The sequence below is a fragment of the Ptychodera flava genome, chromosome 8 (genome assembly GCF_041260155.1).
Source record: "Ptychodera flava strain L36383 chromosome 8, AS_Pfla_20210202, whole genome shotgun sequence".
NCBI lineage: Eukaryota > Metazoa > Hemichordata > Enteropneusta > Ptychoderidae > Ptychodera > Ptychodera flava.
The window spans coordinates 39,984,463-40,001,865 of record NC_091935.1 but is presented as its reverse complement, the minus strand read 5'-3'; the positions used below and the strand labels follow the sequence as shown (position 1 = coordinate 40,001,865).

At 38.0% G+C, this 17,403-nt stretch overlaps 2 protein-coding genes across 2 annotated transcripts in view; one reads left to right on the top strand and one right to left on the bottom strand.

Annotated features, from left to right (window-relative positions):
• The window catches only part of LOC139139326 (serine/arginine-rich splicing factor 11-like), a 39,210-nt gene extending 22,283 nt beyond the window's left edge, over positions 1–16,927 (bottom strand). The window contains 1 exon segment of the mRNA XM_070708204.1: positions 16,631–16,927. Within this exon segment, the coding sequence (XP_070564305.1) occupies positions 16,631–16,752 (122 nt within the window). The 5' untranslated portion in view covers positions 16,753–16,927.
• Positions 16,928–17,142: 215 nt separating this feature from the next.
• The window catches only part of LOC139138103 (terminal uridylyltransferase 7-like), a 51,776-nt gene continuing 51,515 nt past the window's right edge, over positions 17,143–17,403 (top strand). The window contains exon 1 of the mRNA XM_070706326.1: positions 17,143–17,262. The gene's annotated coding sequence lies outside the window, so the exon portion shown is untranslated. The remainder of the gene's footprint in view (positions 17,263–17,403) is intronic.

Below are 17,403 nucleotides of genomic sequence, written 5' to 3'. Positions count from 1 at the left end.
ACTTGGTCTAAAATGGGGGTATCAATTCCACTGTAACCAAGGTCTAAAATGGGGTTGATTTTTGAGTGCCACGCAAGAAGAAATTTCAACCGTCTGTTCCCGTCTCGCTCGCAGGGTTCTGAGCTGCACTTTATAAGCATCGATATCTTTTTCTGTGGCAGGGGAACCATTAAAGAGACCCCTGGCTTACGCCAAAGTACATATCGACTTGGTTGTCAAACACTGTCACTGATTGGTCAGAACTCCATATATGGAAGATTTTTGCCCAATAGAAAATACCCAAACAAAGTGGTTCCTAGTATTGATCATGACAGACAGGTCAACCATGGCCACATGAAGTAGTGTTGCTTTACAGATGAACAGCGAGGTTTGTTGTGAATTGCAATTTCAAAAAAACCCACTAGTCAGACTGTAATTGCTGATAATTGATAATTTGTAGAAGCTTGGCCAAAATTCGGTGAGGGTGAAAGACAAAATTTTCTTTCATCAAATTTTTTTGGTATTTCTTTTGGAAATCATGGTTTGGCCAGCAACAACATAGTCCTAAACGCGGTACAGTGGTAGGCTTTGCCGGGGCAAATACTTGCTTTTTCCGTTTTAAAAATTTGACGCTTTGACTTTTGACCTGGGTCAAAGGTCATAAAGGTCTAAAATGGGGTCCTAAAATAACGGGATTTTAGGTCTAAAATGGGCCCTGGGTTTTATACCTGCGGGCCGCACACCCCTACCACTTCTCTGAACAGGTACCCCCCCGGGCGTCAGTCATCGGCCGACGTACGACAAAGCGACAAATTATTTTGTTCAAAGAGTAGACAATTAAATGACAAAATATGTCGATAATATGGCTGATATAAGGATTATTTTTGATTCATTAGTAACAGTGATGGAACCGGCATAATTTACGATGGTGGACATGGTTTTCTCTCGCCTGCGCGATTGCGCAAATCGCGCATTTCCGAGCCATTGTCTGCCCTGGTAAAGTTACTGACAGCGAAAGTCGCGCACAAAACAAAGCAGGCAAAGACGCCGAAGGAAGTGGATGTTTACTGAGTGTTTCCACTATAATAAGTTGTGCAAACAAACATAAGATGCCAGGTCGCACCTATTTAGACCTAGAACTATGGCAAGAGCGTCCAACTTCTCCGATATTGGATATAGGCCTAAACCCGCGATTCGACAGAATCTAGTATCGTTCAGTATCGAAGTTAGAATCAGTCCTTGGAAGTCGGGTTTGACCAGAAATGCAAGGTCACGATATATATCGGATATTTAACCGGGATTTGACAGAATATAGTATCGTCTAGTATCGATATTTGAGTCCCCAAATCACCAATAAATATCTAGTAAATATCGGCGACTTCACAGACCGTGCGTGCCGAGGCACAGGGCAAGTCATTCTAGTATTGTGTACTATCGATATCAGAGTCCCCAAATTGCCGATAAACATCCAATTAAATATCGACGATTTCACAGATCTGGCGTACCGAAGCACAGGGCAAGTCATTCTACTATTGTCTAGAATCGATATCAGAGTCCCCAAATCCCTGATAAATATCGGGTAAATTTCGGCGATCTCTTAGACCGGGCATGCAACTGCACAAAGCAATTACAGTGAAATTCGATCAAGCTGCAGAACTTCATTTAACAAGGTGCTGTTTCAATAGATATGTATCAGCGATTTTTACGACATTAACGGCTGGATTTGATGTGGTCTTGTTTACATTTTTAATCAGCTACATGCTGTCAGTTACACAACACACCAGGGCCACTCCATCCATGTCAGATAGAGAAACATAAACAAATCACCACACCTTGCAATGTCATGTATCTGTCTTTTTTATCATGATGAACAAGTGAGCGTGCATTCAGACACCTGCATATAAAAATACCCGAATAGCTTCATTTATGGTCCTTGACACTCACATATCAGCTGTGCGTAGACCCCAGTAATTATGCCCTGGCAGGACCTTGTCTCTATTCAGTCGATCACACCGGTCGGCCACCCCTTAAAGCAAGTGGCACACTCCTCTAAGTACTTCCATCGCAGTATACTCGACAACGTCACCTGGCGTACAAAAGCTGGTAGCAAAAGTTGCCTTACACAAGGGCCGAGATTAGGCACAGTCCATGTAGCCGACAATGAGATGCAAATGATATGCGGTAAAGGTCTCCTCGACTAACTTTCAGCTGGTTGCTCACTTTCTACTATTTTTATAGTATTTTATACAAAGGCACAGACTTATTCTACCTTCAACTTAAAACTGATAGTGATTTTGTAGCTCATTCTTTACTATTTTTCATAGTTTTTGGTAGCCGGTAACAGACACTTCGTGTTCGTGTCGGCTACATGGACGATCTGCCGAGATTAGGGTTCGTGTGACTGCTAGCTGAATTTGACAGCGGGCATTGCAGTCTGTTCGTGCCGTCTTTGACTTTCAAGTGTACAATATAACATACATCACTGATCGATCTTTTGACTGACGAGGTTTTAAACTGCAGCCTTATGAACATTTGGGCGACTTAACCGATCCAAATGCCTTTCTCAAACTTGAAAGTGCTCGCACTATGAAAGATATGAGTAAAATTTCAGTTGAATGTGTGTATTGCTTCTGGAGAAGAAGATTTTTAATGGTGATTTAAACAAAATCCAATATGGCGGCAAAATTACGTGACTGATCAAAATGCCTTTCGCAAACTTAAAGGACTACCACTAGGGAAAATAAGTGTAAAATTTTAGTTCAATCAGTGTATTTGTTCTGGAGGAGAAGATTTTTAAAGATTAAATTACGATTTTTCACAAAATCCAATATAACGGCGAAACTACGAGACCGATTCGCACACTGAAAGAGATCACACTTTAGATGATAGATGTAGAAGCTTTTTGCAAACTTGAAAGAGATCACTGAAAGGGTGACATGAGTAAAAATTTCATATTAATCAGTGTTTTGGTTCTGGAGAAGAAGATTTTTAAAGATTAAATTACGATTTTTTGCAAAATTCAATATGGCGGCCAAACCACATGACCGATCCAAACGCCTTTGGCAAACTTGAAAGAGATCACACTTTAGATGATAGATGTAAAATTTTAGTTCAATCGGAGTGTTAGTTCTGGAGGAGAAGATTTTTAAAGATTAAATTGTGATTTCACAAAATCCAATATGGCGGCCAAACCACGTGACCGATCGAAATGCCTTTTGCAAACTTGAAAGAGATCACTGTAAGCATGACATGAGTAAAATTCCAGCTTAATCAGTGTTTTGGTTCTGGAGAAGAAGATTTTTAAAGATTAAATTACGATTTTTTGCACAATCCATATGGCGGCCAAACCACGTGACCAATCAAAACGCTTTTTGCAAACTTGAAAATAGATCACGCTGTAGATGACATTTAAAAAATTTTAGTTCAATTGGTGAATCTGTTCTGGAGAAGAAGATTTTAAAGATTAAATTGTGATTTCAAAAATCCAATATGGCGGCCAAACCACGTGACCGATCGAAATCTCTTTTGCAAACTTAAAAAAGATCACTGTAAGGATGACATGAGTAAATTTGAGCTTAATCGATGTTTCAGTTCTGGAGTAGAAGATTTTTAAAGATTAAATGACTATTTTAGAAAATCCAATATGGTGGCCAAGGTCACGTGACCGCATGCGATTTTATTTGCAAATTCTAAAGACCTTAGGTCATGCTTACTATACAAAAAATTTCAAATCGACTAGACCCCTAGGTCTTTCTGGAGAAGCCATTTTTAGGTTTTTGGAAAATCCAATATGGCCGCCAGGTCACGTGACCAATCAAAATTTCAAGGGTCAGGTGCACGAGTACTAATTGATACCTACTAGCCCTGCAAATTTGAGAAGTTTTCGTTCAGCCGTTTAAGAGATCTAGGTCGACAAAGAATCGGCAGAAGAAGAAGAAAAAGAGGATTAAAGCTGCAAGCAGCGTTGGCGGGGCCCAAGCGGTTGCCATGGTTGAAAGTACTTGCACTGATGATACAATGTGCAAATTTTGAGCTTCCATGTGTCTCTAGTGTAGACAAATCTTTAGACTAGTTGTTAACACATGTTGAAAAACATTTAAAAGCTCACGCTTCTCAATTCTCATTTAAAATGATTTTGAAAAGTATGCTTGACAGAGAGAGGCGAACAAGAATTTTAAGTACAATTGATGTATACCATCATAGCTCATTCTGGAAATTTACCATGTGTCCTATGTGTTGATAAATCCTTAAACTAGTTGTTATACATGAAAATTTCGTGTCAAAGATCGTTTTCCCCATTTCCCATTTACATGACTTTGAAAAATGTGTGTCATAGACAAAGGGGATATAGCATTACAACAAGTTTCCACTGATTGTAAGCCATACAGACTGATGTGATGACAAGAAAAATAAAGTTTTTTTCTTATCCTTGCGCGTGTCAATTCAGATCTGCTGCGTCCACCTATTTTCTGCTCATGAGGAAATAAATGAAAAAAACTGCAAAAAATACATCACGATAGTGCATGTATAAAACAGAACCGTAAACTAAATAATTGACACTAACATTCCATTCAGAACTGTACACGTATTTCACTCTTATATTACTCTGTGAAAATTTTGCAAATGCTGCACTTGAAGTCAACTGTTGCTGTACAAAAATAATAAAGCAACACTGCTGTACATTTATCTCTGCGTGCATTCGTATGTTGTTGTCATTTTTTTCCCGCGTTGTTGATTGAAGAATAAAAAATGAAACCTGCGTAAGTCTCATGTTTCGCCGCCATATTGGATTTTGTGAAAAATCGTAATTTAATCTTTAAAAATCTTCTCCTCCAGAACAAATACACTGATTGAACTAAAATTTTACACTTACACTTACACTGCGTAACCACTTAATTTTTGAAATATGTCTAGGATAAGAAAGAAACGTTTTATTTTTCTTGGCGTACTAGTTGTTTTGATGACCTGTACACTATGAATTTCAAACTGTTGGGTAGAACAAAAAGGTGTTCTTCAAAACCTGAAAAGTCCAAATATTAAACTGCAAAAGTTACTGGCAATAACAAAGTATGGAGTTGTCACTCAGGAAACAAATGCTAAACATCGTGGTAAAAGTTAAAACTACTGTCTGTTTAATAAGATTACAATTTTCTACGGTAAAAGAGTGGGGTCGCTGAACAAATCATAACAGCCTTGAGTACGATTCCTTCTTTTAAGTGTCAAATAATACTTGTCCTGAGCACTGTTTATGTTGAGTGAAATGCTCCCTTAGCTGTAACTTTAAAGGCTAGTTATACTTGTCAAAAGTTAGGCGTATGCGATGCAGCTATATGTAATAGTTACAAACCTGTAATCGCTTTCAATGCAGTACTGTTCATATCGCGCTATAGACAACGGCACGAAACCTGCTTCAGCATGCCAGTTTTTCAAACGAATTAGGGGCCGTCGATAATAAAAGCAGACGCACAAGAAACGTAATTCCTTCGTTTTACTTGAAACCCCCTCCCTCCCCCTCAAAACGAAAGTTCTTATGCGAAATCAACTTCATATTATGATGCTGTTTCTGATGAAACATGAAACATATGAAACATGAAACATGGGCGTGCGGCGATCCGCACGCCCATGAAAAAACACCGGAAGTTCACATTAATTACTAAACCTTCACTTTACGCGTTTCACTTTTTAAGACACAGAACATTTTAATGTATTTCGCATGAAGGAAAATGTTTCATGTATATGTTTCACGTTGAAAAAACTTGCAAGTTTTATTTCACATTTATGTCTTTTCGTTGTCTTTTTGTCTCCGTATTTTGTTGTCATTCTGTTCTTGAATATAGTATGCAAGGTAGTATTGCGTTCTCGCTGCAAAGTCGCACTTCGAAAACAATAGACGAAAATCCTTATGCGATTTTGACGCACGCAAAACGAAATGAGCTTAATACCCCCTCCCCACCTAAACGAAAGAATAACGTTTGTCGTGCGTCAGCTTTATTATCGACGGCCATAGCAGCTCAAAAGTAAAATAGTCTCAGACTAGAGAAATGTGTGCATTTTAGACTTTCAATACATTTGCTTTACGCTTGAATTTAGCATGGAGCTTTGGTAGCTCCATGAATTTAGCAAGCGATGCTCGGACAGCGCACAGGGTCAGGGATCATCACCAAAAACGTCAGTGCGTAAGTTCACGGCCAGCTTGAATCATGCCAGGATCGCGGAAATCAAGGATCATAAATCCAAATGTTCATGTCTATTATGTAAAGAGAACCCTAAAATATAAAAGCACATAATGATTTGATATGGAGAAACATCTTTTTGTTTCAATGACGGTCAAGTTAAATGCTCAAATATCGCGACAAGACTTGCTCATTTGCACAATATTTAATGCGGAGGTACATCGACTGTACTCGGCGGACGAGCGAGCGCCTTCTCTGAAAATCTGTTTACAACATCACGTCAGAATACACTGAAAATTTTTGCGAAATTTTTAAGGAAGCCAATTCACACAAGTTCCTAATGTCAGTAAAGATATTTTCTTGTTTGCAGCAATACACCACCAACATTTTCACCGTTCAGGAGTGCCTTACTCGCTCTACATTGAAAAAAAGCCGTATGCTTTTGACCATGCCGTTCCTAACTTCACAAATTCCAGTCGACTTTCCTACTCTCATCATAATCTTTCTTTCCATGTCATATCTTTACTTGCGCTTAGAACCTGCGTTAGGGTGGTTTCTCTCCAATATTGGTGGAGCTGTTTAAGTCAAAATCGAAAGTTTGCCGTTTTTGCTTAGTTTCACCGTCACTACGATCCTTCAGTGTTGACGATGACATGGCTGTCACTGCACGGAGTAATCTGTAGGCACATTGTACGAAGTGTCCAACCCAAAACTTAGTAACATTGTAGTCAAATAGTCATGGTAAACATATGGGTACTTTTGGATTGTGAGCTATTTCGTCACAATTTTATTCATTACTGTATGTGTTACAAATTCTATCTTCTGACGCATAAGGTCAGGGATGCACAGAGATAAAGAATGATTACGTCTCAAGTTGAATGCAGGACAGCGCGTGGACAGACAAAGTGATGACGTCATACTGCAATTTTCGAATCGCAAGTTTGGCTAATTTTTGCCTAAATTTTCTCGGCAAACACTACTTTTTTCTCGCATTTGCGATTTTGCGAGCAGCAGCGGAAACACTGCCTGCGTCATTGCGAACACAGGAAGGGCAACGCGCCTTATTTTCAAGCAGGCGATTTATGTTTGTTTTTCAGATTTCGTCCATTGAAAATCCTACCCGCACGCGAACGGCAAACAAAGAATTAATTGTGTGGCACCTAATGTAGAGTGTTTGGATAAAACACATAAGGAAAGTGCTAAATTAGTCATGGAGTTGATCGTTGAGACTAAATAGTGACAGTAGTAGTACTTGGAGCAAACGTTTCTAGCATTTTTGTTTCTGAACTTGGTCTCACTCAAGTCCACACACCAATTCGTAAATATTCAAAACCTTGGAATTGAGGAAGTGCATGTTTACTGAGTGTTCCCATTGTAATAAGCTGTGCAATCAAACATTCTGAACAGCTACACTAACAACTGATATGGTCGCACCTATTTAGACCTAGAACAATGGCAAGAGCGTCCAGGTCTGATTAACCATTTTACCTGCAGGCTGTGAGTGACGATTTTTCAAATCGCCGGCATTGAGTCGATAGCCTGTGATTTCAGCAACAATGACGCAATACAGTTTTCTACAATTATTTTACCTCTCACTTTCCGGTTTCAAAATGTTTATGACAAACAGCCTATAATGTTTATCCAATAAAACACCCTTACTCCATAATATTGACATTTTAGTTTCAATTAGGGACTTAACGTCTATCTCATCGTCACCACGACTGTGCTCCAGCGAGTTGTTGTCATAGGTATTGTAATGATATATTAATCATCACATGACAAACATCAATAACTGAAAAATGAGCTCGCGACAATTATTTTTTGCTGTAGTATGGACCAGATTTTACAGCGCGATGACAGACTTTACTCTCTGATATGAACGTAAAACACATAATCGATGCATATAGCTTGTTATAAGTTATTATCAATGCTTCTGACCAACGCCTTTTCACACTGCGTAGGGGCTGGGATTGTGGGTTGCATAGAAATGCCAGATCAAGTTGACAGAAGCCAATGCAGTGCAGTCTAACCTGCGGAGTTAGGTGCGGAATTGTGTCTTTTCCTGAAAGCCATTTCTAAACTACGTGTATTCCCTATGGGGGCTAAACTAGCTAAAAACGATAAACACGGCAAAAAAAACCCGATAATCATCACTTTCTAAATAGCGTTCTAAGTTTAGAAATTAGCTGTAGTTTAGAAAGTTTAGAAAGTCGGGCCTTTGGTTGAAAAATTTTTTCCAAGGATATATCGGATAAAAACGATAATTATCACTTTCTAAATAGCGTTCTAAGTTTAGAAATTAGCTGTAGTTTAGAAAGTCGGGCCTAAGGTTGAAATTTTTTCCCAAGGATATATCGGATAAAAACGATAATTATCACTTTCTAAATAGCGTTCTAAGTTTAGAAATTAGCTGTAGTTTAGAAAGTTTAGAAAGTCGGGCCTTTGGTTGAAAAATTTTTTCCAAGGATATATCGGATAAAAACGATAATTATCACTTTCTAAATAGCGTTCTAAGTTTAGAAATTAGCTGAAGTTTAGAAAGTTTAGAAAGTCGGGCCTTGGGTTGAAAATTTTTTTCCAAGGCTATATCGGATAAAAACGATAATTATCACTTTCTAAATAGCGTTCTAAGTTTAGAAATTAGCTGAAGTTTAGAAAGTCGGGCTTGGAGTGAAAAAAGTTTCCCAAGGATATATCGGATAAAAACGATAATTATCACTTTCTAAATAGCGTTCTAAGTTTAGAAATTAGCTGAAGTTTAGAAAGTTTAGAAAGTCGGGCCTTAGGTTGAAAATTTTTTTCCAAGGATATATCGGATAAAAACGATAATTATCACTTTCTAAATAGCGTTCTAAGTTTAGAAATTAGCTGAAGTTTAGCTGAAGTTTAGAAAGTCGGGCCTTAGGTTGAAAATTTTTTTCCAAGGATATATCGGATAAAAACGATAATTATCACTTTCTAAATAGCGTTCTAAGTTTAGAAATTAGCTGAAGTTTAGCTGAAGTTTAGAAAGTCGGGCTTAGGTTGAAAATTTTTTTCCAAGGATATATCGGATAAAAACAATAATTATCACTTTCTAAATAGCGTTCTAAGTTTAGAAATTAGCTGAAGTTTAGCTGAAGTTAGAAAGTCGGGCCTTAGATTGAAAATTTTTTTCCAAGGATATATCGGATAAAAACGATAATTATCACTTTCTAAATAGCATTCTAAGTTTAGAAATTAGCTGAAGTTTAGCTGAAGTTTAGAAAGTCGGGCCTTAGGTTGAAATTTTTTTCCAAGGATATATCGGATAAAAACGATAATTATCACTTTCTAAATAGCGTTCTAAGTTTAGAAATTAGCTGAAGTTTAGCTGAAGTTTAGAAAGTCGGGCCTTAGGTTGAAAATTTTCTTCCAAGGATATATCGGATAAAAACGATAATTATCACTTTCTAAATAGCGTTCTAAGTTTAGAAAATAGCTGTAGTTTAGAAAGTCGGGCTTGGAGTGGAAAAAGTTTTTTCCAAGGATATATCGGATAAAAACGATAATTATCACTTTCTAAATAGCGTTCTAAGTTTAGAAATTAGCTGAAGTTTAGCTGAAGTTTAGAAAGTCGGGCCTTAGGTTGAAAATTTTCTTCCAAGGATATATCGGATAAAAACGATAATTATCACTTTCTAAATAGCGTTCTAAGTTTAGAAATTAGCTGAAGTTTAGCTGAAGTTTAGAAAGTCGGGCCTTAGGTTGAAATTTTTTTTCCAAGGATATATCGGATAAAAACGATAATTATCACTTTCTAAATAGCGTTCTAAGTTTAGAAAATAGCTGTAGTTTAGAAAGTCGGGCTTGGAGTGGAAAAAGTTTTTTCCAAGGATATATCGGATAAAAACGATAATTATCACTTTCTAAATAGCGTTCTAAGTTTAGAAAATAGCTGTAGTTTAGAAAGTCGGGGCTTAGGTTGAAATTTTTTTCCAAGGATATATCGGATAAAAACGATAATTATCATTTTCTAAATAGCGTTCTAAGTTTAGAAATTAGCTGTAGTTTAGAAAGTTGAGCTTTACGTTGAGAAACAACTCACCGGATATGTCGCATAAAAACGTTGGTACAGCATTTCTATTGTAATGTTTTCCCAGTGTTTCAAGGGAAAATGTGTGAGTTTGTAGGAGTAGTCTTGTAGAACCAGGAAAATACTATTAGTTTCCCAAGACGTAAGTTTTAAAATCCAAAGCTCAAATATGACTTGTCCAATAGACCCCGAGAGAGCATACTTCCTATAAAATTGACCATTGCGTTTGGCAAGAAGTTGAATGTTACGAAGTAGAGAAATGTGACAGTGAGTCGGCATAAACACAATTTGTGAAGAGAAATTGTAAATATTTGTTTTGTCCGTCAAAAACAAAAACAAAGTCTGTCAAATAACCACCCGGCTAGACTACGTGTTATGAAAAATAAACCAGATATTTGACGTGGAGACGAATGTACATAAAAGTAACCATACTGCCACAGTTCAAATGACCAAGGTGTGTTGAGATTATCTTGATCACGTCCATTTGTGCAGATTAAGTAATGGTGCAAATTAATGCTAAGGGCCTTATTAAACGTGTTGCCCCTGTGGTTGCCAAGGTATATTGAGATTTGTCCACAACGATCGCGTCCATTTGTGCTTATTAATGCAAATTTATGCTAATGGTCTTATCAAATGTGTTGCCGGCCAGGCCGCCATCTTCCAGTTGCGTGCTCACAGTAAAAGATTGAATCATTCAGAAAATGGGGCCTGAAGTGAAAACAATTTTTCCTTGATATATCGGATAAAAACGATAATTATCGCTTTCTAAATAGCGTTCTAAGTTTCGAAAATAGCTGTAGTTTAGAGAGTCGGGGTTGGAGTGGAAAAAGTTTTCCAAGGATATATCGGATAAAAACGATAATTATCGCTTTCTAAATAGCGTTCTAAGTTTAGAAATTAGCTGTAGTTTAGAAAGTCGGAGTCAGTGGAAAAAAATTTTCCAAGGATATATCGGATAAAAACGTTGGTACACCATTTCTGTTGTCATCTGTATATTCCCTAGTGTTTCAAGGGGAAAAGTGTGAGCTTGTAGGAGCAGTCTTGTAGAACCTGGAAAATACTATCAGTTTTCCCCAGAAGCAAGTTCTAAAAGCCAAAGCTGAAATGTGACTTGTCCAATAGACCGACGAGATAGTACCTCCAAATTAATGCATTGGCCCTATCAAAAGTGTTGCCGGCCAGGCTGCCATCTCCAGGCTGCGTGTTCACAGTGAAATGTGGAGTGCGTGAGATGAAGTCCCGCAAACTTTTCCAAGAATATGTCGGAAAAAAGGCAGATACAACGTTTCTGTTGTAATATTCCCAAGTGTTTTTATTAAAGTAAAAAGTGTGAGTATGTAGGAGTTTTCTTGTAGAACCTGGAAAATACTATCAGTTTCCCTCAGAAGTAAGTTTTAAAATCCAAAGCTCAAATGGGACTTGTCCAATAAACCAAAAATGGAACAATACTACCACAGTTCCAATGACCAAGGTGTGTTCAATTACCATCGCGCGCGTCAATTTGTGCTTCAAGTGAATGCTAATGAGGCATTGATAAGGCTATTAGCATTAATTTGCACCACAATGGACACGATTGTCGTGGAACTATCCATGGATGTTACATCCATGAACTATCTGACCCTCTTCTTGTCTGTGTCTGAACACACCTTGGTAATGCGAATTGTGGCAGTATGGTTATTTACATTCGTCTTCATGTCACACATCTGGTTTATTTGTCATTAACACTAGCGGTGGCTATTTGACAGTCTTTGTTTTTGACAGTCAAAGAATAAACATTCACAATTTTTCGTCATCGCTCACTCAGAGCCACATTTTCTTTACATCCATGCTCTACTTCATGACATTCAATTCTTGCCCGTTGCAATGGTCAATTCAATAAGGGGTGCTTTTCTCGCGGCTTTATGGAAAAAAATCACATTTGAGCTTTGAATTTGCCGCTTGGCAAAACTGATACAGTATTTTCCTGATTCTATCCGACATATCCTGAAACAAATTTTTTTCACCCAAGGCCCGATTTTCTAAACTTCAGCTAATTTCTAAACTTAGAACGCTATTTAGAAAGTGATAATTATCGTTTTTATCCGATATATCCTCGAACAAATTTTTCACCCAAGGCCCGACTTTCTAAACTTCAGCTAATTTCTAAACTTAGAACGCTATTTAGAAAGTGATAATTATCGTTTTTATCCAATATATCCTTGGAAAAAAATTTCCACCCCAAGCCCGACTTTCTAAACTTCAGCTAATTTCTAAACTTAGAACGCTATTTAGAAAGTGATAATTATCGTTTTTATCCGATATATCCTCGAACAAATTTTTCACCCAAGGCCCGACTTTCTAAACTTCAGCTAATTTCTAAACTTAGAACGCTATTTAGAAAGTGATAATTATCATTTTTATCCAATATATCCTTGGAAAAATGTTTTCACCCGAGGCCCGACTTTCTAAACTTCAGCTAATTTCTAAACTTAGAACGCTATTTAGAAAGCGATAATTATCGTTTCTGGCTAAACTTTCTAAGTTTAGATTTAGATTTAGACAATTCTAATTTAGCTTTCTAAACTTCCAGCTAAACTTTCTAAAAACGATAAAAACACAATTCTGCACCTTAATGAACCTGCGCGCCTTATCTCTGTTAAAAAAATACGGCTGCACTCAGACACCTTCACATAAAATTGCCCAAGTAGCTTCATTCATGATCCCTGTATTTACCCACGATTTGACAGAATTTATATCGTCTAGTATCGAAGCCGGAGTCAGTCCTTGGAAGTCGGGTTTGACCAGAACTGTGAGGTGGTGAAATCTCCGATATATATCGGACATTAACCCGCGATTTGTCAAAATCTAGCTAGTGTCGTCTAGTATCGAAGCTAGAGTCAGTACTTTGAAGTCGGGTTTGGCAAAACCTGTAATGTGGTGAAATCTTCGATATATACCAGACATATACCCGCGATTTGACAGAATTTATATCGTCTAGTATCGAAGCTAAAGTCAGAGCTGTAAAGTCAGTCCTTGGAAGTCGGGTTTGACCAAAACTTGCAAGGTCAGAAGAAGGTGGTGAAATCTCCAATATCGGATTTCCCCCCCCCCCCCCCAATTTGACAGAATCTATATCGTTCAGTATTAAAGTAAGAGTCAGTCCTTGGAAGTCGGGCTTGACCAGATCTGTAAGGTGGTGTAATTTCCGATATATATCGGATATTTACCGCGATTTGACAGAACCTAGTATTGTCTGATTTCGATATTAGACTCCCCAAATCGCTGATAACTATATACAGTATCTGGTAAATATCGGTGATTTCACTGACCTTGCGTGCCGAGGAACAGGGCAAGTCATTCTAGTATTGTCTACTATCGATATTAGAGTCCAAAAAAATTGCCGATAAACATCGAGTAAATATCGGCGATTTTACAGATCTGGCGTACCGAAGCACAGGGCAAGTCATTCTACTATCGTCTAGTATTGATATTAGAGTCCCAAAATCGCCGATAAATATCGGGCAAATTTCGGCAATTTCACAGACCGGGCATGCAATGGCACAAAGCAATTACATGACATTCGATCAAGCTGCAGAACAAGGTGTTGTTTTAATGGATATGTATCACCGATTTTTACGACATTAAGAGCTTGGCTTGATGTGTTCTTGTTTACATTTTTTATCAGTTACATGCTCTCAGTTACATAAGACACCAGGGCCACTCCATGCATGTCAGATAGAGAAACAAAAACAAATCACCACACCTTGCAATGTCATGTATCTTTCTTTTTTACTCGTGACGAACAAGTGAGCATGCATTCAGACACCTACATATAAAATTACCCGAACAGCTTCATTTATGATCCTTGACACTCACATATTAGCTGTGCGTAGACCCCAGTAATTGTGCCCTGGCGGGACCTTGTCCCGCTCTTATTCAGTCAATCACAGCAGTCGGCCACCCCTTAAAGCTAGGAGCACACTCCTCTAAGTACTTCTGTGGCAGTATACTTGACAACGTCACCTGGCGTACAAAACCTGGCATCAATATAGCCTTACACAAGGGGCCGAGATTAGGGTTCGTGGGACTGCTAGTTTAATTAGACAGCGGGCATTGCAGTCTGTCATGTCGTCTTTGACTTTCAAGTGTACAATATAACATACATCACTGATCGATCTTCTGACTGACGAGGTTTTAAACAGCAGCCTTATGAACATTGGGGCAACTTAACCGACCCAAATGCCTTTCGCAAACTTGAAAGAGCTCGCACTAAGAAAGATATGAATAAAATTTCAGTTGAATCTGTGTATTGGTTTTTGAGAAGAAGATTTTTAAAGATTAAATTGAGATTTACACAAAATCCAATATGGCGGCTAAATTAAGTGAGTTATTAAAATGCCTTTCGCAAACTTAAAAGGACCACCACTAAGGCAAATAAGTGTAAAATTTTAGTTCAATCGGTGTATTTGTTCTGGAGGAGAAGATTTTGAAAGATTAAATTGCGATTTCACAAAATTCAATATGGCGGCCAAACCACATGACCGATCAAAACGCCTTTTGCAAACTTGAAAGACATCACACTTTAGATGATAGACGTAAAATTTTAGTTCAATCGGTGAATCGGTTCTGGAGAAGAAGATTTTTAAAGATTAAATTGTGATTCTACAAAATCCAATATGGCGGCCAAACTACGTGACCGATCGAAATGTTTTTTGCAAACTTGAAAGAGATCACTGTTAGGATGACATGAGTAAAATTTCAGCTTAATCGGTGTTTTTGTTCTGGAGGAGAAGATTTTTAAGGATTAAATTACGATTTTTGCAAAATCCAATATGGCGGCCAAACCACGTGACCGATCCAAACGCCTTTTGCAAACTTGAAAGAGATCACACTTCAGATGATATATGTAAAATTTTAGTTCAATCGGTGAATCGGTTCTTGAGAAGAAGATTTTTAAAGATTAAATTGTGATTTCACAAAATCCAATATGGCGGCCAAACCACGTGACCGATCAAAATGATTTTTGCAAACTTGAAAGAGATCACTGTAAGGATGACATGAGTAAAATTTGAGCTCAATCGGTGTTTTGGTTCTGGAGAAGAAGATTTTTAAAGATTAAATGAGTATTTTAGAATATCCAATATGGCGGCCAAGGTCACGTGACCGCATGCGATTTTATTTGCAAATTCTAAAGACCTTAGGTCATGCTTGCTATACAAAAAATTTCAAATCGACTAGACCCCTACGTCTTCTGGAGAAGCCATCTTTAGGTTTTTGGAAAATCCAATATGGCCGCCAGGTCACGTGACCAATCAAAATTTCAAGGGTCAGGTGCACGAGTACTAATTGGCTCCTATTAGCCCTGCAAGTTTGAGAAGTTTTCGTTCAGCCGTTCGAGAGATCTAGGTGAGCAAAGAAACGGCAGAAGAAGAAGAAGAGGAAGTCAGTAGAACTTGAGCAATAACAATAGGGTCCCAGCCGGTCGGCTTGGGCCCCTAAAGAAGAGGAAGTAGTAGAACTTGAGCAATAACAATAGGGTCCCAGCCGGTCGGCTTGGGCCCCTAATTACTGAACCAGTTAGAAGATCAAATAGAGTTAGAAAACCAGTAGTGAAATTAGATCTGTAGATTTTGCAATGTAGTTTATTTGTAGAAAACTGGCATGTAACACTTTTCTTTTGAAAGGGGAAGCAGTGTAATATATGCTAATATATTCATGTAGTGACGTATTATTGTAGTGCGCATGTGCGGAATAAAGTATGACTCTCCTCATGCTTGAGACTAGTGAACAACGGCCTCTGTGTCTCTCTATACAATACATAGTACATATACTACAGCATCATTGCAATATTAAGCTGTTCTGATACAAAATTCACAGTGATTTCAATGCAATATACTCCGACTCCTCCATTTTGTTCTGAATGTATAATATGAGGATGCTGAATTATCTGAAAAAGCTTTGAAGTATCGTATTTCTCTAAAATATTGCCAAACAGGATGATTTGCTGTGAGCATTATTGTGACAATCATTGCACTCTCAGTCTCAAACTCAGGTTTTAAATTTCAATTAAAACTTTTGAAAATAGTACTGACAGATTGGACGGTGTCACAAGGTGACTATTTTCCATTTTTAGCTGATTTATGTTCAGTGTACGTGAGGCTCCTGGTACTGTAGACAGTTGCTGCAGGAGACTTGCTCGAGGTTTTGCCTGAGGTTGTGACTACACCAGGCGAATACTTGAGCCACTGTACTGTACTGAATGAAGGAAGCAACACATAGACAGCAGAGGGGCTACTGTAGTATAATATTAGTAGTGCCCTATTTTAATGTTTCTGCAAATTATGGTTTAATTTAGCGGTAGTAGAAGCATGATTTGAATGGAATGTTGGTAATTTTGGCCAATGCTTTTCAATAATTTTTTACATCAAGAGATGAGGTTACTTACTCTCCGGGAAATAGCTTGATGTCTTCAATATCTCCTAGAAATCCAAACAATGTCTTCATTTGATCCAATGTTGCACCGGGTGCAACATTTGTCACCTGGATGACTCGTGTTGTGCCACCCATTTTGGGTGCTGATTGCGACTACGGTCAGGTTTGAGCGATCTGGAACAGTATAAACACTGGTAAGAAAATTCTTGATGAAACCCTTAAGCTGTACCAATTAAAATGTGGGGAAATTTACGTCTGGCATGCGTTTTTCGACGCCGCTGGTTTGTCGTGCGCTCTCTTTCCCTTTGCCACCTCGTTCCTGACTACATTACTGTGGTGACTAGATTGGCGCACACCATGTCTTGGTGCTTTTAGAAATTGGCCAAGCAGACTATTTTTATTATGTATGATTCAGAACATAATTTTACGACAACGTCAATATACAAAATACTCAAATTTCCATTAATTTTGAACTATATATGCAGGCTGTGAAAGAGTCTAATTTCCCATCATGCCTAAAATTTCCAATATGGCGCCCTCGTTAGAACTAATTTCATGGAAATCAAAACGTAAATGCAGATAATTTAAGAACTGTGCAACTGTTCAAATGAGTGTATGTTTGCACCAGAGATTTGTTACCGCATGGTAAGAGCCAGTTTATTTTATTTCAAATAGTTGTACCATTTTAGTATTCATTCAAAACACATGGACATACGAGAGCGTCACCACTATGCATACACAGCGCTTTGTAATTGTAAACCCCAGAACGAGTGTACTTGCAAGAAT